A 26,898-nucleotide genomic window follows, 5' to 3' on the forward strand; every position below is an offset into this window, starting at 1 on the left:
AGTGAGTGAGTGGCCGAGCGGTAAAGACAGTGGAACCCAATTACGTAGCCATAACATCGGCAAGGGTTCGAGGCTCACTCACTCCATGGTTCTGGTGGTAGAACGAGTCTTCTCGGATAAGGACTATAAACCGTAGGTCCAGTGTACACATCTAGCTCGTGTGCACTTTAAAGAACCTAGTACATCTTTTGATACGGGTAGGGGGTTACCCCGATGTATTAGTACATCACAGCCACTGATCATAACTGGGCCCTCTGGGAAACTAGTCTTTGACTGAAGAGGTTACCCAGTATAAATATATATTTCAATCAATCACAACAATTAAAGTAAGCATCGATATATCCACGTCATTATTTGATTGTTTCTAAAAATCATCTTCTTCGTCTTCTATCAGAATTTTCTTCTTCTTTTTTCCTTTCTTTTTTGGTTTGATAACTTTATCATCATCCTCCATGTCTTTAGTAACAGTTTGTGCTGATTTTAATCTTTTTTTGAAATCTTTTATCATATTATGTGCTGTCTCCTCACTTCCTCCACCATCTAAAAAAGATTTATAGTTGTATTGTAAATATTTCCTGTTTTTAAATATTTTTTAGGTTTTTTTTTTCAAAAACTAGATTTCCAAAAAAGATCATAATGTAATTGTAGCTGCCAAAGTGGTGAAGCACACTAATGACAGCGCTACTCGACTGGATCATCCCCTGAATACATCAATAAATAAATAATACAATATTTAAAACAAATATAAATAAATAAATATATGTTTTCCTACTACTAGTAGTAAAATAATATTTGAATATAAAAAATATTTAAGTGGATTTACTTGATACAGCAGAATAAATAACATCTGATAGATCATCTTTGGACAGATTACTAACTGCTGCCAACTGAGCTAAGAAGTCTTTTTCTCTTTCCTGCAAAATTGTATACATCAAATTAATTATAATAGTGTACAGTAGTAAATGTAGTCATCAAGAATGTTTTTACATTAATTGATTAATGAATAACAACACAGTACAATAGTTCTATTTTTAGACCTGAGAGGACGTGTTGTAACAACAATTCTCTTGGGACCATGTTTCTTTCACGTCTTACAAGAAAGTTAAGTAACAAACTTATTCTTTAATTTTCTCTTCATAATTTAGTTTATACACACAGAAAATGCACGGTATTGTTAGATATTAACTGCAGAACTCGATTAACAAATAGTTTGATAAGTGAATACTCAAAATGCAATATTTTATAAATGTTATTTGATTTCATGCTTGGCTAGGTGGTAGAGCAGGAAATGCCCCTACATGTTAGTACAGTTGTTGTTGAGAGGGTGAAGACCACAGTTTTGTCCTTGATGAAAAACAACTTGGCATACAGCCACTATGGTAACGGTAAGGATGGTAAACCGGACATTTTGCAACATGAACTGAATTTTTCATGAAAAAATACTTCTATTCATAATTACCTCCAATTCCTTAACAAGGGTTGCTTCAAGTTGTTGGTTCAACTCCATTTGTTGCTGCACTAGCTCCGCTTTCAAGTCGTTCTCAATTTGCTTCTTTTGCTGCTGGTGGCGCTGATCTAGTAACATCTTATTCATAATTGATATTGCTGACCTAGATTGAAACATAATAATAGGGTTTCATATTATTTTTTTCTCGTTCAGGTTAAATTATTGGTAGACAAAGAATGGCAACAATTAGTTTAAACCCTGACTGTAATGAAATGAGTATTGTACTACGTGTCACACTTACGTTGCTGTTTTTTGTTTACTTTAGTGGTGCCACAACGTGCATGGATACAAAACATTAAAAAAAAGTGAGATATTAGCAAGTGCAAAAATCGACACACACAAACAAATATTATGGTATTGTTTTAGTAAAATATTATTAAACAGCTTTTTATGGGGTCCAACCAGGTACAACCATGTCAGTCAGGTCCTATAGGTATATGATGCCTTTTATCTTTTTTCTCTTAAGCTCTGTCTACACTATCAAAGTTTTATGTGACAAAAAAATGTGATGTGCTTATGAATGGACATGATGATGTCATATCACTACCATATTTTGGCATATCACTACCATATTTTGGCATATCACTACCATATTTTGGCATATCACTACCATTTTTTGGTTTGTTAGTTTAGACAGAGCTTTATATGTCATATTGCCTTTTTTAGTAATGTACCAAACCAGGGTAAATACTTACGTTGAAGCAGATGCTGACTTTTGTCTTTTCTTTTCTTCGTTCATCTCATATTCCATTGCTCTGTCAAAAGAAAAAATTAAATATTACAATTTTTATAATGAAGACATTAATTCAAATGTTTAAAACATTTTTATTTATATATATTGTAACGAGAGAATGACTTATTTATAAACATGACTGACAATATACAAGAAACAGAATTGTTGAATTGTTCAACTGTAGAACAAGACAAATATTTCCATTTAGAAGTAACGTACAACACTATTTGTATGTTTTAAATGCTCATATACTTATTCTTTTACTAAATGGTTTTATGTTTCATGTTCTTCAAGAATAAATCTGAATAAACCCACTTTTCTTTTTTGATCATTCTTGATTCAACTTTCTCTTTTAACATACGATATTGTTTGTCTTTGGCTTCTTGCATTTTCTCTTGTAAGTCTTCCACTTCTCGCATATGTTTCTTTATGATGGAGTTAGTTTTCTGTGTTGAGACATCATTCTCAACTACGGTCTCCAGCAGTTGTTCCTGTAAACAAATGTAGTTCTATTTTAATTTCAGTTTAAATAATAAAACATCAATTTCATCAGTAATATCAATTTTTAAACTAATTATATTTTAAAGGTTTGCATGATGTAGATACAATGGAATTCTAAATATATTCATTACAGCTTTCATTACTTTTACATGAGCTCCTTAAGTTACTGTAAAAACCCACCTGTAGCTCCTTAATTGCTCTGTCATTTTTCTTAATGATTCCTTGACGTCGTGATTGGCCAACTTGTAGTTTTCCAATGAGCAGTCCAAGCTGTACATCTTGACTCTTTAAAACAGCTTCATTTTCAGATGCCATTCGATCTCGTAGTATCCTCGTTGCTTTCTGTCGTTCTTTCTCAATTTCCTTTAATTCTGTGTTCAACTCTTCTTCCTGTGAACATATGATAAAGAAACTTTTCAACTAAACAAAATCTAGAACCTCTTCCAGTATTCTTTGAAGTGTTCAACATGAGCTACACTATATAATCCTTATACAAGAAGACTGGTTTGAATGCTCTAGCTAGGTGTTATTATTTTTGTTGTCAAGCAAATTATGTTCTAGTTTATGTGCACTTTAAATCCACATATTAAAACTCTCCTTAAATATAAACTGTTTCTTACATGTTTTTTCTCAAGTTTTTCAAGTGCAGTTTGTGACCCTTTCGCAATAATAGCTTCTTTTTCTTCCTCTTGGTTTTTCCTTAAATTCTCAACATAAATTTCTCGCTTTGCTAGCTTTCCTTCAAGACTGAAAATATTAGATAATTAATTAATGTATGGTTCGCTAAACATTGTGCCCTAAAGGCAAATATTTTGTAATGTTACTTTTTAGTACTGTATTTGAGTCATATTCTTTATGCTTTTGACTTGCAGTGTTTTGGCAGATCATATCTTTATGATGTTTGCTGTGCCCATGTTTTGGCAGATCCTATCTTTATGATGTTTGCTGTGACTATGTTTTGGCAGATCCTATCTTTATGATGTTTGCTGTGACCATGTTTTGGCAGGTCATATCTTTATGATGTTTACTGTGACCATGTTTTGGCAGATCCTAGGTGGTCCAATAACATAATATGCATAATTCTTGAATTTCTTTTCTTACATTTTCTACTTTTTTTCTAATATTTTGTTTTTAAATATTGATATATAACATTGACTAGAACCTACATCTTTTGTTGTTTAAGACGGGCTATTTGCATTTGGTTGTTGATGGCTGCCATATTCAGAGCATGCTGTTTCAATATCTGGTTCCGGGCTCTGAAAAAGACAACACACTCATTATGATACGCCTTTTATCCCCAAATAATTCCCTATTCTGTCTTTCTCACTCTCATCAAACAATACTCCTCCTCTCCCTTTTACAATTAATTCCCTTCCCTGTTCTTACTCTTCGTCCAAACCACTTTGAGACTCAAGTAGCTTATGAACTGTTCTGTCTTGTTGTTTTTCTAACTGCTGTTGTTCCACTTCTACTCGTTCCTGCTCTTCCATCCATTGTGCTTTCTTATTTGCAATCTTCTCTTGTATTCGTTCTAATTGCCTCTTCTTTTCATCCTTATTCTTTTCTAGAAAAATTGAAAATCCAAATTTGTTATTTACACAAACACACATTTTCCAGACCAATTTATATCTTCACGTTTTTATTCAGAACAGACTTAACAGAAAATGTTTTCATTTCATACCATATTACCTTCCAAGTTCTTCATATTTTTCGAATGTTTCTTCATCAGCTTATTAACCTGTTCATTTGTCAATCTTGCCTGATCTGCAAGCGTCTCATAAAATGAATTTTCTTGCTCTTCAATCGATTCTTCGCAACTTTCTTCCAGTTTCTAAAATGATATGTTTTTATCAATAGATATTGTTAATACAGTATTATTGTTCCATTTTAAAATATAAACTTAAATTATTCTTTTATGATTGAAAACAATGTTGACATACTTTCCTCAGAATACTGATTTTTTCAGCTTCATTGTAGTCCAGTTCTGCAACATAATCATTGCGTTCATTTCTTTGTTCTTCCAATAATTCATGATATCCCTGAAACGATTTCAATACAAGTTAGAATGGTACCATCTACAGTATAATCAATGAGGCTACCTGCACGGTCAAACTGCCCATTAGAAAATAAATTTTCAGTTACTAAAATGCTAAAGTTAAAGCACCTACCACTACAAAGTCTTTGGCTTTGCCATGGCTTGTATCCTTCATCAATTCTCTTTCCTCAGCTTTCTGTTTTTTCTTCAGCTTCTCCATTTTATGAAGTCTTAACTTCTCAAGTTTGCTTGATAATTCCTTTGTTTGTCTGATTACCTCTAAGTAACGGATTTAGATTATTAAGAACTTAGATACACATAAATTTAATTTTATTGCCTAATCTCTCTATATGTATCCAGTACTTCCTGCGTGATCTAATATTCAGTTTGCTTGCTTCTTGTAAATTAAACACTTTTTTTAACTTCCTGAATAATAATGTTATAGCCATGGAAACCTTTAAACAATATTGTATTATTGTAAATATTATTATCACTTACCAGCTTGGTGATTTTCTTGTACTCGATTTAGGTCCGCTTCATATTGTTTCAATATACTGTACAAATTAAGTTAAATATATATGTCATTTATAATGGTTTTTTTTGGTGACAGCCATGTTGATAGAGGTAATAATATTAACATCTGCAATGCTAACCTAATGTTAGATCAAGACATTATTACTTCTATATTTCATAATAGTAAGCTTTTGTTTCAGGCAGACAAAAGAAACGGTAACTAAACAAGCCATAATGAGTGGATTTATTCTGTCGACATTTGACAACTGTTACAATCAGTTTAAAACTGTTACGTTCAGTTTAAGTACTGTTACGTTCAGTTTAAGTACTCTACTCCTCTATCGTCTACCATCCCAAACTGAAGCTGACTATTTTTTAAACTTACCTTTCCTTTTGACTGTCTGTTAAGTGACTTTCGTCCGATAATGAAGTCAACACTGTCCTTTGGTGTTCAATTCTCTTTACTTTTCTTTGTACTTCTCTTTCATTGAAGTTCCTATACTGGCTTGCAAGTCCTTGTCTATTTGCAAGTCTTTCTTGAAGAATCTATAACAGTCAAGATTCAAGACATTTTATTGGTCCACTTTAAAATAGTAATTTATTTTTCTTGGCATAATTAAGACAATAAATAATAATACTTTTTATAGGCCTATGTTAAAATACTGTTAATAAACTATTAAAAATGCAGAATGCAAAAACTTAGGCCATACTGGTCATGGATGAGTTCTTGACAATTTTTACAATAAGTTGATTGTAATTTGTTTTACTTAAATATTACAAGTAATAGTAAACAAACTTTGTAAGAATCTTTAAATGAGTAGTAAAGTCAAAAAGTAAAAATAATACTAACTGAGGCTTGACGAGCCCATTCCCTGCCCAAAGATCTTTCCACTTCAGCCATGTTTTCTGACAGCTTTTCCATTAATGCATTTACCTAGAATATAAATATAGAATAATAACTGGTTACTGGTTGTGGTCTGTGGTACTAATGTATTATCTGCTTGGTTGTGGTCTGTGGTACTAATTTATTATCTGCTTGTAATCGTGTATTTCACTATTTCAATTCTCTGAGTTTCTAAAGTAGTTTATTAGGTCAATTTCATATAAATAAATTCTTGTATGTTCGTTAAATTAATAAATGTGGTGAATTTTGTCTCAGCATTGATGTTCAGTTTTGACATAAATTTAATCAAGTTATAGCATTACCTCATCCTCGGATAAATCTGAGCTTTTTTCAAGTTCATCCTTGATTTTAAGTTGATATTCCTGAAATTTCATATCCTGCAGAAAAATAATATAAATTTACATATTTTTATTGTAAAATTATTACAACAGAATTCTTTTAGAATAGGGACAGAAGATCCTAAAGATTTACTCTTTGTGATTTTAACTTTGCAAGACCAAGGAAGGTGAGTGTACCAGCTTTGTTCCCACTAGGACGCAAGACATACACTCAATACAAGTAATTTGACCAATCACAATTGAAGTATCATCTGAACTCTCTATTGTGATTGGTTAAATTACTTGCATTGCATGTGTGAAGTAATCTTTATCAGCATCTGCTCATCTTTTCTATGCTTCCTTGAACTCATTTATTCATTCGTCTTTGTTTCCTTCAAATACTTACCAATGTTCTGGCACCTTCTCTTCTGATTTCTTCCACCGCTTCCTCCACTTCAACTGGATCTCTCTTTGATTTGCCATTGGCAATGATGTGCTCTGCAGCTACTAGTTGTTCTGCTTCAATGCTTACAAACACATTTTTGAAATCCTGTTTCCAATTAAAATTGTTGATGTAATGATGAAATAAAAGTGTTCTTTCATTTGAGATACCCTAATAAGGAAACACCACCCCAAATAACGAAAAAATACATAAGAATATGTGGCAGTTGATGTTGAACAGGAACCCAAAATAAAGGTATTGGCAACATTTGAGCTAGGGAAAAACAATTTTTGTTTAAATACAAACCTGTTCATATTGGTTAGCAAATTCTATGCTGAAATCCTTTTCCAGATGACCTTTACTTGCAAATTTTAACAGAAATATTTTGAGCAGTTGTAGGAATGACTAAAAAAAACAATGACAGTTTAAAGCCAACACTAAATCAACATGAAAGTTCAGGCCCAAAACCATTCTAAAGTATTAAGTATGTGCAAGTACTGTGTCTTGCATGTAAGGCAGTATGTAATTTCATTTTTTTTCCAATTTCCAGGTAGAAAGCGATGGTATGTCAATATAAGTGTAATCTAACATACATTTATTTTCTCCTGTTGCAATTCTCTTTCCAATAAGTTAACTTCTTTTATGTCTTGCAGTATCAATGTTCGTTCTGTTGCTTCTCTGTTTAAAACAAATGAAATATTTAAGGCTGAAAAACATGTTCATATTCACAATGGCTGATAGTGTTCAGAATATACAGTTTGTTTCCTATAGCTTGCTGTAGGGAGAGGTTAAAAACTAAGCAAAGATGCTTTAAATATTTAGTTTAGTTTATTAATATAAAATATGATGATCTGTTGGGGTGGGTAGTGCTGGCTACAGCCCTGGTGTTTTGACTAAGCCTTTGGCTGAGATGCAAAGGATGCATACACATGCCTTGGGAAATCCTTTTGGAGCGCAATTTCTGAAGAGAAGGTGAAGTATCAGGTAAAATCAACTTTCAAAGTTGTTTCCTTTCATAAATAATGCATATTTTACGTTAGTGAAATTAATTATTTTCATCAATTTAAACCATTAAAGCCTGTTTTGCAGGTAATGAGTTGTTATTCTGAGTAAAAACTATGCAAAAAAAGGGGAGTAATCCATATTTCTTGATTTTGTTACCTTGTTTTGTTAGCAATTGCTGTAATTAAACTGTCACTGTTGCTCTTGTCATTCTGTGAATCTTCATCAAAATTCTCCATCTTATTATCATCTTCCTCATCACTGTCGGTTCTTTTTCTTGTTTTCTCAGACGAATTGTCGCTTTCTTCATTGTCAATTTTCATCAATGGAATCTACAAAGAAGCCATGTTGTTTTTTAATTTTTTATATTTTTTAGAATGAATAAAAGTGGGCTACAACCACAAAAAAGATATAAAAAAAAGCCATTCTAATTTACAAAACATGCATGTATGTATTTACAGAGAGCACCAGCATCAGAGACTGTTTGTGCTCCAAGTAAATATAATACAGCAAAGATGTGATAAGTATTTTCTTACTTAACTTTTGATTACTCCCAGTATTAACAATTCTTAATAATAATATAATTTATTTGTTTAAATTGCAGATGCATGTTTGACTTACTTTGTCATAGTCCAGGTGTCTGACCGTATTCGATGTCACCTCTGAAGATCTATAAGTTGTCGATTGTTCCATCATTACTGCATTTGACGACTTTTGAACCTGTTGAAGAAAATAAAAGTAGACAATGATACATAAAAATACAATTATTAATACTATGAAATGAATTCCCTGTGAGATAGTTAAAACCTCCATCAGGAGATGCCTTCAAAGCCAGCAATGTGTCCCTGTGACATCCCACCCCAACCTCCATCAGGAGATGCCTTCAAAGCCAGCAATGTGTCCCTGTGACATCCCACCCCAACCTCCATCAGGAGATGCCTTCAAAGCCAGCAATGTGTCCCTGTGACATCCCACACCAACCGCTGAATAGGACTAGTGTCCTAAGGAGGATTCTACTGTATTTTTACACTGTATTAAACTCTGTCTACACTATAAAACTAGTTTGACAAAAAAAGTGTGATGTGCCCAAATATGGTAATGATATAACATCATGTCCATATATGGGCACATCACATTTTGATAGTGTAGGCAGAGCTTTATAAATAAAAGAGTAATTACCCTATCTTTAGCAAGTTCCTTAAAGAAGCATCGTAAACATAGAAGAGCAATTATGACCCCAATGATGAGACCAAGTAAAGACGCAAGCACTATTTCTGTAGCGTTAACTACCCAGCCACCATCCTCAAATACAACTTCAACTGGTGTACAACTCATTTTTCAATTCACCTGTTTCAATAAGAGGTTGAAATATTAAAAAAGATATACAAATTCAAATGAAATGCTACAATTAATAATTGAACAATAACCAATTTCTTAATAATTGATTCAATATAAAAAAAGAATACTCTTATTATAGAAAATATTAAAGGCATGTTAGTAAAGTATATTATTTAAGTATAATATTAATACAGTAATTCAATATACAATAATAGGAATTGTATTTATCAACACATGGTTGAAGGTTTGAAAATTGAAACGTATAGACAATGAGCTTTAAAATTGAATATGGTATTTATTGTACCAACCCGCTTGTTATAAGATGCCTAGTACTGTATACTATTTGATAATGTTGTAGGGGGATCCCCTGATTGTACTATAGATAGGTGTATATGTTATGCGCAATTTGAACGATTTGCGCAATTTGAAATTGCGCAAAAAAATCCTTGCGCAATTTGAAATTGCGCAAAGAATTCTTGCGCAATTTAAAATTGCGCAAGGATTTTTTTGCGCAATTTCAAATTGCGCAAGGATTTTTTTGCGCAATTTCAAATTGCGCAAATCGTTCAAATCGCGCATAACATATACAACCATAGAGATATTATAGATATCTCTATGATACAACTGATAGGTGTGCCAGGCTGCTGGAATAAAGCCTAATTTCACATAGTTATCCTCTCTAACAACTATGTAATACTTACTTAAATCACTGAGATTCCAAATGTGATGTAGCTCTCAAAAACAATGATTTTAAGTAATTACTGACATCTAGAATCAGTGTGCAGTGAAGCAATCAATTATTATTGTTTACCGGTTACCAAGGTGATAACCTGGTATACAGCTTTTGTGTTCACCGAGTCAATGCTGGTTTATTGTTATGGAATCATGTTTGTTTTTGTCTGTATACAACTACTGTATGGTAATTAGGTTGATAATATGAACAAATCAGGTAGATATAATAGACATTTTATTTTTCATATTAAACCAATATAATTTTAGGTTTTCAATCATTTGTAGAGTGTCTAATAAGTAGTAGCTAGGCTAGGCCTAGGACTGTGAGTGTGTGTGTGGTGGTGGTGGTAAATAAGCATGGACTAAATCAGGTGTACAGTGTGATGCTTTCGTAATTCTGTTGGGCCTAAACTATGATAGAAGGTGAAAATTAAACCATTTACCTATGTTTTATGCACATCTTTTCATTTCAGTTTAATGATGATTTTTTCATTAGCATGTAGTTTCCCTGGCATAAATAACCACCCACCCACTCTCTACTAATGAATAATTTCTATCATTTCTTTTCAGGAGCAACCATGAAGATTTCTGAAGGCATGGTCAACAAAGCTGTCCTTGTGTTGGTAGTGATGATGCTGGCTGTGTATAGCCCGTGTCTTGGCGACTTAAGTATCCTGAGTACGTCCATAACTCCAGTCATCACAAGCAATGGATACCCGTCATTATTACTTGGAAGTCAAGTTAATCTTAACATCAACATCACTTTTACTTCCAATATTTCTTATAATTGCTTGCTCCTAATCGATGTTGATGAAAACTTTTTATTTTTACACGAAACCTCTCAAAACAATCTTACCATCATTCACGAAGGCATTACGCCAGAACAGACTATTATCGTTACAAACGGATCAAATCTTAAAATAGATTTCGGAGATGTGCTAAGTGAGGACATTCTCAATACAATATTCATAACAGTTCCAATAACTTTAAATAAACCAGCTAGTTTTGGTGACTTGCTAAACATCACTACCTCAGTATCTACCCAACTACTTGGCGTGTACGAAGAACTCCGTTCCCAGGAGACTATACACTTTCTCGGCCCCGAGGTTAATTCAAATTTTAATTGGAACAATGAGAATATCATCATAAATTCTTATATACAAGCTGTAATTTCTTTGAAGATTGCAGCAAATTCAGAACTGAAAGACATCCAAGTTACTCAAGGTAAGTTTTGAATTCAATTAACACTGAATTTTCATCGAATACAATTTGACATTTTTGATTTGTGATTGAATACTCGATAACGTCCATTTATTATTTATTTAACATGCAGTATTTCTAATGATTTCCTCAATAAACAAAAGCACAAGTTTGGAATGTTATGGTAACGCTATCTTTACATTAGACAAATAATCAGTGAACTTATAATTTACTTCTATAAAAGAATTGATCAAATGGAACAAATAGAATCAAGGCAATCTAACAACAAGATGCTGAGCTCCGGAGATCAAAGTGTTTATATGTAACTGCGACACGACCAGCTCCAGAATATAATACTGTACTGTTGGTACTTGATGCAGCTAGACATGAACTCGAACAGTCCTTCGATCTTAAAGATCAAAGGACTGTTCAAGTTCCTATCTTGACAAGCTCAGCATCCTGTTGTTAGATTTCCTTGATGGAACAATTGGTACACTTTCCTTTTTTCAATAACATTGACATTTTACTTTTTCAGATTTTTCAAGCAACGATTTAAGTTCTCTACCAGTGACATACATACAATGCTTAGGCTTGCCTATCACTGGCAACATCACTTTCAGTAATTCCTCCAATGCCAACATCACGCAATTTGATTCAACAATGGTGTCGTCATCGCATCAGCTAATTCGTGCAAAGCGGCAAGTTTCTACCTCATCATTGTCTTCTAATGTTCTCAGTTGGAATATTGGTGACATTAGCAATGATGGAAATACAGAGGCTGTATTGGAGCTTCAGGTATCTATGTTATTTTCTTCTATCATTCTCAACCAATATTTTTGACAACACGTTTTTTTGGAGAGACACGCCCTTTGGCGATAGTTGTCTTTGACAGCTCTTGTCTCTCCTCGGTGCTCCCATTTTTATGTTTCACTGAAGGGAATAAATATAATAAATCCTGCTGTAACTATCCCTCGCGCTTAGTTCCATCTTGTGTGCTGAGGAAATTGTGCTGATTTTAATTAAACTGTGCACTTGGAAATAGTAAATATTTCTAGGGTTGGAAATATAATGGATGATATATCAAATCAAGTATGTGTTTCTTTTTAGGCGTTTGCAATGACAAGAATGAATTTTTTTCTTTTGTAGACACTTCATGCAACACCCTATTGACACTCGTTCTTGCCAGTGAACACACTATTTCTTGTATTGCTAGAATATTAATTATTTCAACTCCTAAATCTTGCAGATTTCCTTTACATTTGGTGATGTACCAGATGCCACAGCTACAGACTCTATTCTGCATTCACTCTCTTTGAATTTAAATGGCGGCACGATCTCTTTGACATCAAGCAACCTAGTAGTGTCTATTCCTCAATTAAATATCACTAAAACGATCCAAATTGTAAGTGAAACATATAAATTACCATAGGTTCTTGTTTACTTGGCAACATATTTTTCAATCCATGCAATAGGTGAGGTGAGTCTCGTGTTCATTCTGAACGTAGGGGAATGAGCTGTTAGGAGCTCATTTTACTAAGCCTCGGTAGGGTGGTGGTCAGTTCCTTTCTGTGCCACCTTATCCTCCCTAGTATTTTCAACCAGGTACTTATTTACAGCTGAGTGGACTGGGCAGATTTATTCCTTGCATTCCGATCTAATATGTCTTCTACTCTGGGTTAATCTGAAGATTCCCTGTTTTGTTGTTTTATTTGAGAAATGGTTTTCCGACTACTTGGCCATCCTTTTGTATACAAAACATTAGATGGAACGTTTATTTACTATTGTAACTAACTATTTTAGTGGCTACATTTTTCCAGCTCAGGCGCTTATATAGCAATGTTGTTGTTTTTTAAATGCATACAGGTCGGTGAGGAAGACATTGACGGAGATAAAATTGACGTTTTACGGTTTACCATTGAGGTATCCCATGATGCAGTGTCTTCAAATTCAGAGGCATTTGAGGTTTATGTTGAAGATTATGTTGAAGGTTTTGTGGTTGAATATTTTGATGAACTGGTACCAGTGATTTCAACACCTGGCCTAGCAATAACCAAGTCCAAAATCTCATACACGTTGAGTTCATTGAACTGTAAGTGTAATACATAGTTTTAACTTTAGGCTTGGTTCCCATTGGACACAACTGAAGCAACTATTCAGATAACCTTACATTATTACGGGAACCAAGCTGATATGTATGAAATCGACATTAATGCAAATGTTGTATTGTAAAATTGTTTGTAGTTAAATCAAGCGTGTGGCCAGAATTGTTATCTTGTCCTTCAGAAAAAAGGGCCTACACCCCCCCCCCCCTCCCTTTCCAATATACGCCTATCTTTTAACATGGTTTTCTTTCAGTTGGTGACAGCAAAACTCTTTCATATAAAGCCTACTTTAATGACGATACCTTACAAAATACTGAACAAGAACTGCACTTGCCAGCCACTTTGCAATGGCAGACACTCTCACAACCAACGCCTTCAGTAAGTTGTGTTATTCGTGCAATTAACCCTATCGTCACGCCATAGAAAATAGATTCTCGTCAGCCACCCATGATCAAAATTTTACCTGCATCACAAAAGTTCATAAAATGTCTGGTAAAGTTTTCAATTAGCCTGGGAACATTTTCATTTAAAAAACATGATTAACTTCTATTAATTTGAATTTGGCTTTATACTTTTATTAATAAGGTAGTTTTGTGTAGCATTATTTTACACCGGATACAGTATGTAGTAGTAGTAGTAGTTTAATTGTGTTTTTATATTCAGTTTCCAGGTACTAATTATGGACCAGTTGAAGACAGTGTTTGTGTAAAAATGTCTGTATCTTACGATAACTCAAGCAATGTGACTAAACATGGACTTGCCGCTCTTGGGTTCTTTGTGTGTGTACTGATTGCCATCATTATTGTCCTTATTGTCGCCGTTGTTTGTATACGGTGCTTTCACAGAGGACCGTATTCGTTGGTTCAACCAATAGGTGCAGGGAAGAGACGAGGGTTACTGATAAATGATAACAACATGTCTGGTAATTCAGTAACTGCATCTTACGAACAATCATCGTAAGTTTTTTGATATAGTAGTAACAATTACTACTTTTATCATTTTTTTCCATATGTATCCAACAATAAGTAACTTGCTAATAACAGGATGGATAAACTATTTTATAATTTATCGTGTTTATAAACTAAGTCTCATTTAAGGCATAAGGAGTCATATATGGAGGTATATGTTATACCTCCATGGAGGAATTTAAACAATTACTAACCTTGTCTGGGTTTAGCTAAGCTTGGTTCCATTGTGAGTCTCAAAACAAAATGTTTCAGTTTGCCAAGTTGTGAGATAATGCCATGATTTTAATTTGAAAAGTCTCTAATTGGATTTAGTGTTTGCATTCTTTAAATTAATATTCATCTTTTTAGGTTGGTACAAGTGGATGATAGTATTGTACTCATCTTAATGCTTAAGCAGAGTTCTCAGAAATATTCAGAATTTGACAAGTAAGTGTTGTGTGTTGTGTGTTAAGCTCTGTCTAAACTTCGGAGATCTGCATATAACACATTTCTATCTTAATTTTTTTATTTTAGTTTGGATATTTTGACAACAATTGTTCTTGATATTGGGTTTGAGGAGAAGAGATTAGAAGCAATGACAATGTCTGTGGAATTACTTATTCAACAGTGGACAGAGAAGAAGCTTATACCAAGTGACATTAGTAATAAGATAATCAAAAAGTTTCACAGAAGTTTAAAGGATTTAACAAAAGAACTCAATGATAAATTTAGACGTGACTCTCAGATGCTTAGAAAACAACTGATTGCTATGAATAATGTAAGTAATGGTTTTTACTAATATTTTTATTTTATTTCCACTATGAATGTTAAGCTCTGTCTACACTATCAAACATTATGTGACAACAAAATGTGATGTACCCATATATGGACATGATGATGTCATATCACTACCATATTTGAGCACATCACACTTTTTTGTCAAACTAGTTTGATAGCAGAAATTTCCAAAAATCTTAAATCCTTCCTCCACTTTCTGACGTTTCTGATGTACACACTAAATATCTTCATTATCTTCAAAAATGTTTATTTCTCTGTAAATTTCTTCATAGATAAAGTTAAATGAGTTGCAGAAAAAGCATGTGATGGAATATAAAGAAACGGAAGAAGAAACAAAGTTTATGAATGAAGAAGATAAGAAAAGTGAGATATTGAATCTGTTACAGCAACAGCATGAAGCAGAGACGGCAAACTTAGCATCAATACTTAAATTTCAACAGGATGAACAACAAGAAATATTAAGAAAGGTACAACATTTTTATTTGTTTAATTTTTATTTCATAGGTATCCAACAGCGAGAACTCGCCAGTTACAGGATGGATATTTTATAATTTATCGTGCTTATAAATTAAGTCTCATTTGAGGCTTAGGGAGTGGAGTTGAAAGAGTCTTGAGTTACAACCCTGAAAATAGGTCAGAATTGAACCCCAGACTTTGGGATTGGTACATGTGAACAAATTTGTCGTCTGGATTCAGGATTAGTTTACCGGTTAAAACTCTTTATTAAAAACAGTAAATTATTATTGACAGGAATATGCAATTAAGAAAAGAATCCGAATCAAGTCTATTCAGCAAGAACACCTAGATCAGGTGATTCTTCAAGGGAAGTTGGAGGAAGATCAAGCCAGAGAGTTGATTTCAGACCATTGGCACAATATGGCTGTATTGGAGAAAAGAATGGATGAAGATATTTCAAAACAACGCATGCTTCTTGAAGAAAAACTGGAGAGACATAGAGCTCTGGCTGACAGAAATGTAAGTTAAAAAAAAACTCTGTCAAATGTGCCCTTACCTTATCTTTAATTAAGAGAGACATACAGCTTCAACTTGCTAAAATGAAAGAGCTTGATTATGTCATTTTGAACTCTTTACATTAACTTTAAAAAAAGTCATTCTTTACCTCTTTTACACTGCCCAGCTGAAACCAAACACACGTCCCTATATCTGATCCCATAACTGCCATACTCTTTATAAACATTAGGACTGGGTTGAATTATTATATTAAATTATTATGAACAGATTTCCCAAGAGGAACACCACAAGGAGATTCTGAACACCATGGTGAAGCAGACAATTGGAGGACTAGAGCAGCTACAAGAAGCTGACCAACTAACTGAAGGGCAATTTAATCAGTATGTAGAGAAGTTACAAAAAGAGGTAGTTGTTGCCAAGCAAAAATATGAACAGGACAAGACAAAGCAAGAAGAACAATTACACAAGAGATTGACGGCTTTAAAAAAGCAAAAGCTTACAGATAAGGTATATGTAGCATGTTGAATGACTGAGCCATTAAGAAAAATATGTTTCCATAAAGTCTGCTCAAATGCCAATATGTATAAAGTAGCGTAATGCAGGGTGAAATGGCCCCTGGTTTAGCACCCCTTGCTCGACCAAGTTTGGAACTTTTTTTGGGGTTGCTCATGCTCTGGGGCCCCTTAAGCCTTTAGGCTCCTGGGTTTATTAGCCAGTGACCGCTCATAACCGTTGCACCACATGTATCTTGTGGTAGAACTTCTAATAGATAGGAAAATGTAAGACTATTTTAAAATAATTTGATCATGTACAACTTTTGAGAGGAGTAGCTTAACTCTGTATCCAACACATCCCCTGTTGTGGGTTTATGAGAGAACCCAAACTTCACCATGACACGGTTCAGTTCACTTTAAAGTCCTTAAAACATTTACATTTAAAACCAGAAACTACCATTAAATGTAATTGATAATTACTTTTACAGGCAAGGGAGCACACGTCACAGCTTGATCAATTTGAAGATGAACAGAAAAAGAAGGAAACTGAATCAAAACTGGGTACATAATTATTATTGCTGTTTATTTTTCTTCTTATGAAACTCAATTATAAATTGTTTGTTAATGTTAAAGTGCATTTATAAACATAAACTCAGACCAATGTAGAGATCAATATCACTCTAAATCAAAACACTAAACGCTGCCGACAATCATTTGTTTATAATTCATGTATTAATATCAAGTTTGTAAGATCTCTTTAGAGTCTTTGGTTACGACTGTTGTTGTATTAATTTGCATGTAAATCAACCAAGCTAATTTTATTTATATCTCGTTGTTAACATGATAATAAATAACATCATAATTATATATTGTTCATACTTTAGGTATGTCGAGTTATAGATAATAGTGTTCTTAATTCTAATTTTTAGTTGAATTTCTGGCAAATTAAATGTTATTCACATTATATAGAACCCAGTGAGTTCTTGGACGCAAGGATGCAGATTCTTACTAAACAACAACTTGAACTAAATGACATTGAGAATGAAATTGATGAAGAGGCAGCAAAACAACTAGAGGAATTACGAGAAAAACTAACAGTTAATATGGAAGAATCAGTTGAGAAAACTAAGAGAAGTCTGTATTCAAGTCTGAAGAGTAATGGTAATTCATTTGAAATTCTTTAACTGGTAATTTTTAAGTATACATTAATTTTATTTTTTTGTATTTGTCATCAAACTTTTCAAGTTGATTGGCTGTACAGTGAAGGCGGGGAAACTGCAAACCACAGTTACAAACATCGGCACAGATTCAAGAGATTCTTGTTCTGGTGTCTATACTTGTGAATCTCTGTCTACACTATCAAACTTTATGTTACAAAAAATGGACATAATGATGTCATATCACTACCATATTTGGGCATATCATTACCATATTTTGGTACATCAAACTTTTTGTCAAACTAGTTTGATAGTGTAGACAGAGCTTACAAACTTAAAACTGCTGGTCTGGAGTACACCTTTGACATCATAAAAAATTCTTGTTATTATAAGAATATTTACCTTCTTGTTTATTTTTTAAGATTCTGTTAATGAAATGAAGGATGAAATTTTGGAAGAACATCAAAGAAATATAGAAAGACTGAAAGAAGAGAAGGAGGAAGAGAAGCATAGACAAGAAGAAGAGTTAAAGGTTAATTAACAATTCAATTTTTTGTTAATATATTTATTTAAGAATTTAATTATTTGATAAAGTCTTTACTTAATTTAATTTACTAATAGTGATATTTGTTTTCAGAAACGATTGGCAGAAAAAAGAAAAAATTGGAATAAAAAGAAAGAGAAGGAAAAAGATGAACAAATGCAAATTCGTGAACATGAAAGTAAAATGGTTGGGTAAGGTGTTGATTTATATATTTTAGAGAAGCTCTATACTGGCTTTGTTCTGCTTGGTGTTCTATTTAAGACATGTATTGTCCCTCAAAACATGAAAAATAAAGATTAATTTAAAAAGACTTCGAATAGGCCATTATGCAGTTTTAATAATGTTAATCACTTCCGTAGGAAAAAAAAATGTGTTTCACCTACAAAAAAATAAACAATTTAATTATTTTTTGTGTTAAATAACAGTTTTTTAGCTAAATCTTTTTTTTTTTCGATCCATTTTTCAAAGTGAATAACTATTATGTGACCTAAAAATGGCATATTCAACAGAAAAATTATTATTCAGGGGAACAATATATCTTTCTATTTAAACACTTTGTTTAATTTTAAAACTGTATATCATTTTTGTGTTTAACTTAGGAGGCTTCTTGCGACCCAATTAGTTATGTCTGAAATTGACAGAGACAAAATAATGCAGGAACATGAAAAGCAGATGGTGACCTTGGAAAACAACCTGACGCTAAATAAACTTCACCAAAGACGTAAACTGGAAGAAAAAATTGCGATCAGAAGAGCAAGAAAAATGGAAAAGTTGGAAAAACAGCAGTACCAAGAAGAGAGGGTAAGTGAAATGCAAAGTTAGATATAAATAAGAATATTAATAACTTAATGGATTTTTGAAGCGCCTAAAGTCAAATTTCACAGACGAGCAGTATAAAAATATAGAATCTATGTTATATCTTATAACCATTTACACACAATGTGAACGGGCTCAGGATTCTATGTTGGGAGAAGCTAAGCTGTTTTCCGCTTCCCGTTACCACTCATCTGTGAAAATTGGCCTTAATGTTGTTGTGAAACCTGTACAATTTATTATCCTGGTCATTTTTTGATCAAATATTTATGGGAACATAGCTTCCATAATGTAGCTATTAATCAATGCAATCAAGGTTGTGTCTTAACCTTACCAGGTGTGGAGAGAGGCAAATGTAACTGTTTGCCCATGGATACGAGCAATGCTTGAGTTCGAATTGAACCCACGATCTTCAATCAATCAATTTTTTAAAATGTTTTCATGATAAACATAAAATACAAATTAAGATGGAGGACGTACAACTAAGGCAGAGCCTGAAAAAACGTTGTACTACCTTTAATCTTGCGATCAGTAGTCCAACACACTGCACCATCCACCCTACCCCTCTCTTCCACTCAAGCTGTTGACTATTGCCTATATTGCATTTATGTTGAATTGTCTGCCTTTATTTTACATTGTCTACATATAAATTATGAACAGAAAAGCATTTTACTTTTATATTGGATTATAGAGGCAAATGCGATCTAAACAACTTAACAGTGATGACGACGAGGATGATGATGATGCGGATGAGAAGCAAAAAATGATGAAGAAACATGTTGAGCAGAAACTTGCTCTACTGAATTCAGAAAAATACAAAGTTGATGAGGATCTTGATATTGTAAGTGCTTTTTAATAAAATCATTGTTGAAATATAAGAATCTATCACAAATAGCAATTAATTATTAAGCTTTGTCTACACTATCAAACTACTTGGAAAAAAAAAGTGTGATGTGCCCAAATATGGCTGTGCTATATTTAGGTACATTAATATTAAAATAACACTTGTTTTATGGTTACAGATCCGTGTTGAAATGCTTACTGAACGTGCAAATGCACTAAAGAAACAAGAAGAAAAGCTAGGCTCCATGATTGCACAGCTGCAGTTGGAAAAAGCACGAGAGGTAAATTAGTTGATCATTAATTATTTTGGAGAATTGCTGACAAGACATTTGATCTATGTATTTTATGGGTTTATTTTGAGATGTTCCTATGAACAGATAGCACATAAGCAGTTCAAAGATCTCTATATACACTATTTAATTGTAATAAATGTATGTTTGTTTAGATGGCTACAATTGAAGAGCAACAAAAAGTGTTGATACAGCTAAAAATGAATATGCTTGATGATATGACTGACAGAGGAGTAATTCAGAGTTCACAATCAAAAAAGGTTATTGAAAATCATCGAAAGGTAACAAACTATTTCATTTCAAGAAATGTTATAATTATAATAGTGCAAATAACAATACATATGATTGAAACATTTGAAAGACTTAACATTATTATTGACATGCTTCCATGTTCTATGTTATAAGGGAGACATGCAAGCTTTATCCTTACATTATTACCACATTGTGGAGACTGTTCATTATTCTATTTTATTTAGCACTTAAATATGATTGGACGATTTTGGGTAACATTGCGTGCAATAGTACGCATTATTAAATGATCATTAATTTTTCATGTCTATTTTTCACGTACAAAAAATAATAATTTCGCGTATGGAAAACAATTTTCAAGACAGTGGCTGTGATTCTGAACATGAAATCCAACAGCGCCAACTATTTTAAAATAAAAAACAACATTGAACACTCGTAATACAAGCTGTCGCCTCATGCCATTATTTGTACTATTCCACTCCAATAAACATTCATTATTTGTTTAAATTTTAGTATATTCTTCCACTTACAAATTATAGGAAGTAGAGCGACTTGAAACTAAACTTAATGATGCAAGAGAAAAACAAGAAAAAGAGTTTAAAAAGAAGTTGAAAGAAAAGCAAGTGGAACGTGAGAAAACGTTTCTTAGAGAACAAGAGCTTGAAATGTCCAGACTAGCGGAGAAAGAAACAAATAGTACAAAGGCAAGATTCAAGAGAGTGGCGTTGAAGCATAAACAAACTGTCCAACTTGAAGAATTTAGGTGAATATCTCTGATATAAGTAATAAATAAAACTGAGAAGAATGGAACAAACCAGTAGTAGGGGGATTGTCTGATGTCTACTCTTCAGAAATTTCCCAAAACCAGACTTTTCTTGAAGTCCAAAATGTCCCAAATTCATTGGTACAAATCCCAGACTTGTTGGAAAACCAGACATGTTTAGGCTAGCCCCTGAAGATACATTATGTATGTTTAAAACATGTATGTATACAAAAAACTAAATAATTGATATTTTCTAGGCAAACTATTGAAATGGAAAAGCGACAGTCTTTGGAGAATTTGAAGAGAGATTTTGAGATGAAGAAAATGAAAGCTGTCCAAGATCAGGTATGAAGACTAGATGTAGACAGTTACATGATCCATTTTGGAAAAGGTGCCTCCCTAAAATGTTTTCATTTTGGTGGCTACGGGTTCCATCATTTTAACAGTTCGCACCATTCTTCTTTCAAATTTCTCCAAAATGATTTCCTAAAGCTCTGTCTATACTATCAAACTAGTTCAACAAAAACAGTGTGTGTGCCCAAATAGGGTAGTGATATTCCTAAATATGGTAGTGTTATGACATCATCCTGTCCATATATGGGCACATCACAAGTCGTGATAACCATGTAATTACCTAATTAATTACTATAATTACAACTAAATTACCCATTTAATTTGTATCTGTGTTTGTAGGAATTACAGTTGATTGGGAATCTCATACGTCATGGAAAATACGCAGACATGGAATTGGTTAACATTCTTAATCTACTATTTCCAATGAAAACGGAAAAGGAACTCAGACAACTGATTTCCGATATGCAAATTAGCAGTGACGCTGGAGGCGTGCAACCTGATTCTGAGGATCAAAGTGATGATGAGCCCAAGCAGGGGTAACTTGTGTTCTTTCATTTTGCAGAATTTTAAATGCTGTGTGTGTGTGTGTGTGTTTCAGAAATATTTATTTCAACATTTTCTCAAATTTTTGGGGGGTTTGGGGGTAATGTTACACTAGTGGTTGAGTCAAGCTGCCAAACTATTTTGACAGCTGAGGAAATGCAAACCACATCCTTAATATTGGCACATGTTAAATCACTTCTCTGTCCTAACTGGTGGTAGGAAACATTTGTTTGGATAAGGACTTCAAACTGGTTAATTGTATGTGTGCACCATTTTAACGACTAGTATTTCCCCTGTGTTTTACTCCATTTCAGCTGTACAGTATGTCAGGTTTTTTTTATGTTCTTTGAATATATTGTTATAAAATAATAAATCCAAAGGCAAATTACTGAAAATAATGACAATGCTGTTGGTATCAGTGGCTGGATCTCAGTGAAGATACAAAATAAAATAAGCACTGAAAAAATGACAATGGTGTGGATATCAGTGGCTGGATCTCAATGGAGATACAAAATAAAATAAGCAAAAAGCTAAATCAAAACGATAAAATAAAACAGCCAGAAAAATTAGCATATCTTTCGGGCAACACTAGCCCTTCATCAGTGCAAGTAAAAAAATAATAATATACATTTTTAACTAAATGTTGGTCATTGCTATAAAATAAGTATGGTAATTTAGGCACACACCATGACAAAATAACCATGTGTAGGACAAATTAAAAACTTTAAGCTTTGAGAGCTTCTAATGTTTAAAGTGTCCAATTTTGAAAAGGTTGAAGTAGTGCGTGTGCTTATTTAAATATTTTGAATTTCATTAACAAATTATATTTTTGTTTTTCATCATTATCTTTTGGAATTGTGTGTTTCATGATTTTATAGTGACATAAGGTAAGTCTTTGAAAAAGATCAAAAGCTGGCGTTATTACACTGCACAGTGAATTACTTCACCATTATGGGTCAAATCATCTCCATTAACAAAAGTTGCTGTTACTGCGGCATTCACACAAACGTGGTGTGGTCATTAGTTTTAAAAGGTCATCTTTTAATATCATTTATTTGTACTTATTCTAATACATTTCCTTGATTTTAAAAACCAGTTAATTTTGTATAAAAAGAATATGTGTATTAATATATAAATCCAAAGGCAAATTACTGAAAACAATGGCAATGCTGTGGATATCAGTGGCTGGATCTCAATAGAGATATAAAATAAAATAAGCAAAAAGCTAGATAAAAATGATAAATTAAAACAGCCAGAAAAATTATCAGAGCTTTAACCAATTACTTTAGGCAGGGCCGTAGCCACCAGTACGGTTGGTAAGGTTTCAATCTGACCACTTTTTCACAGGCCTTATGACAACCCAGTGGCTTGAACAGAGATATGTTCTCTTTTCTTGCGAAAACCGGACCACTTTATTTCTCGTGGCTACATCACTGTTAGGCTTACTTATATTATATTGTATTAATATATGGGTATCTATTTCATGCATATATTAGAAAAGGTACAAATAAATGAAATAAATGTGTGAACACCTCCTTACTGAACTATACCACATAACCAAGATTTTGATTTTGACCAATTTGGTATATTGGATTACTAATATTATTTTGAGGTATTGACTACCTTCTTGTTTTTGCAATTGTTTGATAGTGATTGTAAACCACTTTTTTTAACACTAATGATATTTAAAACACATTAGGAAATTGATTTGTACATAAACTAATAACACGTCTAGTTAACAATAATGTCATATTAATGCCGTATACAGTTATAGCTGTGACACGAGTGAGAGATTAATTTCTTGTTAAGAAACTTAAGCTGAGGACTCAGCACACGAATCATCTGTTGAGGTTTCACAGCACTAAAATAATTGATTACCAACCTAGGCTCTAACAATTGTAAATAAGATGTGCTGTGCTGACAAACGTTAGAACTATCTTTCATATTGTATGGGGGTGGGTGGGGGTGTTAATTTAGAAGCATCAGTATTGTAATACCATAAAATTAAACTATTTATAATTAAATTATAGTAAAGCATGGATAACTAAGACTAAGTAATTGATTAGTACCCTGAGTTCTAAAATTGTGAAAAAAGAGAAATTGTACTGTATATAAAATGAAATATTAATTGGGGGAGGGGCGGGTAATTGGTACTGGATAATTTTTAGTTGCATCAATATAAATACATAAAAATATGTATATACCATAGAAATGAAAATTGATAAATTAAATTATTAATAGTTATAGTAAACCACAGATTGATACTGTAAGCATAATGTAATAATATTCATATACAAAATGTTTGTATTTATAGAATACAGTTATACTATCAACAATTGTAAATACAAGAAATTATCATTAACAAATAAAAAATGTGCACTGTAAGTTGATGCCAGGTTCTGATCTTGCTTACCTTTATTTAACGCTCCTTCCAACAGGATGCTAATTTCAAACCTTTTACAGGGAAAAGAAAGGAAAAGAAAAGAAACGGAAAAAGGAATCGAACAACAAGATGACATTAGAGAAGAAAATCCGATCAATGATATTACTGAAACCACTCAGCTCTGATCAAGAAAGGTAAATAATCAATTGGTCATTCCTTCCATTGTTTCTCCCAATGATTATTGTTCCTGGCACTCATTGCTCATGGTGCTGTTTTCCTTAAGCTCTGTCTACACTATAAAACTAGTTTCACAAAAACAGTGTGATGTGCCCAAATATGGTAGTGATATGCCCAAATATGGTAGTGATATGCCCAAATATGGTAGTGATATGACATATTTCAGGAGTTTGCTAGGCGATGTTTTTTAAGCTCTGTCTACAGAGTTTTAGTCTCCATCATTAAAATACATTTTTATTCTATATTATGTAGTAATGAACCAAGCCAAAGGATAAAATCCAAAAAAAAGTTGGCACCAATTAAAAGTAAGAAATATGGTGGAAAGGGAGTGCACAATTCACCGCTTCCTGGTATTCCTGGAGTTAGACCAGATCCTATCGGACGAGCGGATTCTATTGATTATTCATCAGACCAAAATAATGATAGACAATATGAAGATATTGTAAAGAAGAAAAAAAGAAACGGAAAGTATTAAAGAAACATCTTTAAATTTATAGTTTTAAAAAATGAAGATTAATAAAATCAGACTTTAAACAGCTTTAATTAGTTATTCACTTCTTTAAAAAAAAAAAAAAAAAAAATGATTTTACTTATAAAAAGACAAAAGAAATGGTTAGTTTTAACCAAAAAATATTGTCTGACAATTTAAGTATTTTTTGCTTTAAGTTACATTTTTTTCAGGTAAATATTTTTTTTTTGGGCCCAGTTTTTGGTTAAAGTGAATACTACTACTATGTGACAATAAATGGCATTCAACAACAAATTTGAAAAACAAAAATGTAGGGGACAATATATGAATACATCTAGGCCTATAGGGGATCGACTGTGAGCAATTTCTTTAGTAACCAAATGATAAACTCTGGTAAAAGATTATACATTTTATTTAATTTTAATATTCCCGTAATATTCATCATGTAACCTGTCCTGGAGTTCCCAGCCGCTTTGTAACGTTATTCTCAAATACAACCTTACCTCCCAATTAAATTTGTGTATTTATAATATGTTAAAAATGGTATTTTACAAGTGAGGTGTAATAATATTTGTAGATAGTGTATATTTGAATTTAAATATTTTTACAGAGATTACCTAACCAATTTACAACTAAAGATAAATAAAAACAGAGGCTGTAATAAGTCAATATTATGAGATTTTAACATTAGGTAATTTCAAAGAACTTATAACACAAGAATCTCCTGTTCTTCAATTTGCATTCAAAACACAGTATCGGAAGTACAGGGTTAAAAGGTCAAACTGGGCGACGCCATTTCACAGCATGGAGCAGCGCCCCCTCCAAACTAGGAAGTCAATTACTCTACCCTCCTAGAGTATTAGCAGAATTATCGATACGGGTTGGGTAGGTTTGGCCAGTATGCGTACCTTTTTATGGCCAGCGGGCGTCCCGGAAATTGCGCAATATGGCCAGCGGGCGTCCAATTATTGCGCAATATTTGTTCAATGGCAGCGTCCGCTCCTCAGCTCCGTGCGTGTGAAATACGTACAATGCGACACAGATGGCGCTATATACATAATTAATTTTATATATACAGAATTTGCAAGTAGGGCAAGGCTGAACTGAGGCCTCTAAAATCCAATCTATCTGTTCAGAGGAGGCTAGTAGCCTAAGTTAAACTGATTTAGTAAATTATACTACTGTATTTTAGGGCCTAATTAATAACAATTATTAATAGTTTTAACTATTATAATGTCAATCAAAAAACATTTTTAATGAAATTTCACATTATTTAATATTTTTTTTCTGATAAATAATAATAGTACGTGGCCGGCCGGCATCTCGCGCGGAAAATGTAAATATAACGCCCTCTCTGTCGCATTGTACGTATTTTTCACACGCATGGAGCGCGCGGACGCTGCCATTGAAAACATATTGCGCAATAATTGGACGCCCGCTGGCGATTTTTTTTTTCGTACATAAGTTGGGGACCCCTTCATGAAACGTCACAAAATAAACATGAATAATTCATCAGTTAAATTTGTTGTTCCGTGTGCACCCAAGCGTATAGCAACAAGAAGTGATTACACAACTGCGATACGATACTTTCTACAGTAGGCCTAGGATTCCAAGTCAATTCACGTGATTGCCTTCGCGCACTCTTCTTCACACAAAATGTGTCGAGTCGAGGCTAATCGACAGCTAGGCAAGACATTAAACTAGTAGTAATTCATT

General features: G+C 33.1%; 2 protein-coding genes across 4 annotated transcripts; one reads left to right on the forward strand and one right to left on the reverse strand.

Moving 5' to 3' along the window:
- Positions 1-8: 8 nt before the first annotated feature.
- On the reverse strand, positions 9-10,047 carry LOC140046172 (uncharacterized). 3 transcript variants are annotated; one of them, XM_072090722.1, is made up of 24 exons: positions 9,994-10,047; positions 9,134-9,301; positions 8,576-8,674; positions 8,114-8,286; positions 7,546-7,630; positions 7,259-7,357; positions 6,917-7,060; positions 6,496-6,570; positions 6,140-6,223; positions 5,675-5,835; positions 5,275-5,330; positions 4,910-5,055; positions 4,682-4,780; positions 4,431-4,572; positions 4,128-4,305; positions 3,908-3,997; positions 3,362-3,488; positions 2,922-3,131; positions 2,556-2,731; positions 2,203-2,262; positions 1,749-1,766; positions 1,460-1,610; positions 824-914; positions 9-540 (listed from the first exon to the last, which is right to left on the reverse strand). In XM_072090722.1, exons 2-24 carry the CDS (start codon positions 9,287-9,289, stop codon positions 365-367), a joined length of 2,796 nt encoding a protein of 931 aa, XP_071946823.1. In that variant the 5' UTR covers positions 9,290-9,301; positions 9,994-10,047; the 3' UTR covers positions 9-364. The 3 variants fall into 3 exon arrangements, with proteins under 3 accessions (XP_071946823.1, XP_071946825.1, XP_071946824.1); XM_072090724.1 differs by lacking the exon at positions 1,749-1,766; XM_072090723.1 differs by lacking the exon at positions 9,994-10,047 and having other exon boundaries at positions 9,134-9,310.
- A 480-nt stretch (positions 10,048-10,527) lies between these two features.
- On the forward strand, positions 10,528-26,727 carry LOC140046674 (uncharacterized). The gene is made up of 24 exons (XM_072091378.1): positions 10,528-11,248; positions 11,760-12,019; positions 12,471-12,626; positions 13,088-13,313; positions 13,580-13,704; positions 13,990-14,282; positions 14,643-14,720; positions 14,808-15,051; positions 15,344-15,538; positions 15,822-16,046; positions 16,311-16,550; positions 17,026-17,098; positions 17,507-17,698; positions 18,117-18,226; positions 18,332-18,429; positions 18,838-19,039; positions 19,743-19,892; positions 20,074-20,175; positions 20,340-20,465; positions 20,973-21,196; positions 21,454-21,541; positions 21,890-22,086; positions 24,557-24,670; positions 24,966-26,727. Exons 1-24 carry the CDS (start codon positions 10,567-10,569, stop codon positions 25,186-25,188), a joined length of 4,623 nt encoding a protein of 1,540 aa, XP_071947479.1. The 5' UTR covers positions 10,528-10,566; the 3' UTR covers positions 25,189-26,727.
- Positions 26,728-26,898: the final 171 nt, after the last annotated feature.

This window comes from Antedon mediterranea, chromosome 4 (genome assembly GCF_964355755.1).
Source record: "Antedon mediterranea chromosome 4, ecAntMedi1.1, whole genome shotgun sequence".
Classification (NCBI taxonomy): Eukaryota; Metazoa; Echinodermata; class Crinoidea; order Comatulida; family Antedonidae; genus Antedon; species Antedon mediterranea.

Coding starts and splice junctions, on each gene's coding strand:
- LOC140046172 (XM_072090722.1), bottom strand. CDS start 9,289: ATGAGTTGTACACCAGTTGAAGTTGTATTTGAGGATGGTGGCTGGGTA. Junction 5,836..6,139: donor AATGGGCTCGTCAAGCCTCA/GTTAGTATTATT, acceptor TGACTGTTATAG/ATTCTTCAAGAAAGACTTGC. Junction 3,132..3,361: donor AAAAACTTGAGAAAAAACAT/GTAAGAAACAGT, acceptor ATATGTTCACAG/GAAGAAGAGTTGAACACAGA.
- LOC140046674 (XM_072091378.1), top strand. CDS start 10,567: ATGAATAATTTCTATCATTTCTTTTCAGGAGCAACCATGAAGATTTCT. Junction 12,020..12,470: donor AGGCTGTATTGGAGCTTCAG/GTATCTATGTTA, acceptor TAAATCTTGCAG/ATTTCCTTTACATTTGGTGA. Junction 17,099..17,506: donor GGAAACTGAATCAAAACTGG/GTACATAATTAT, acceptor CACATTATATAG/AACCCAGTGAGTTCTTGGAC.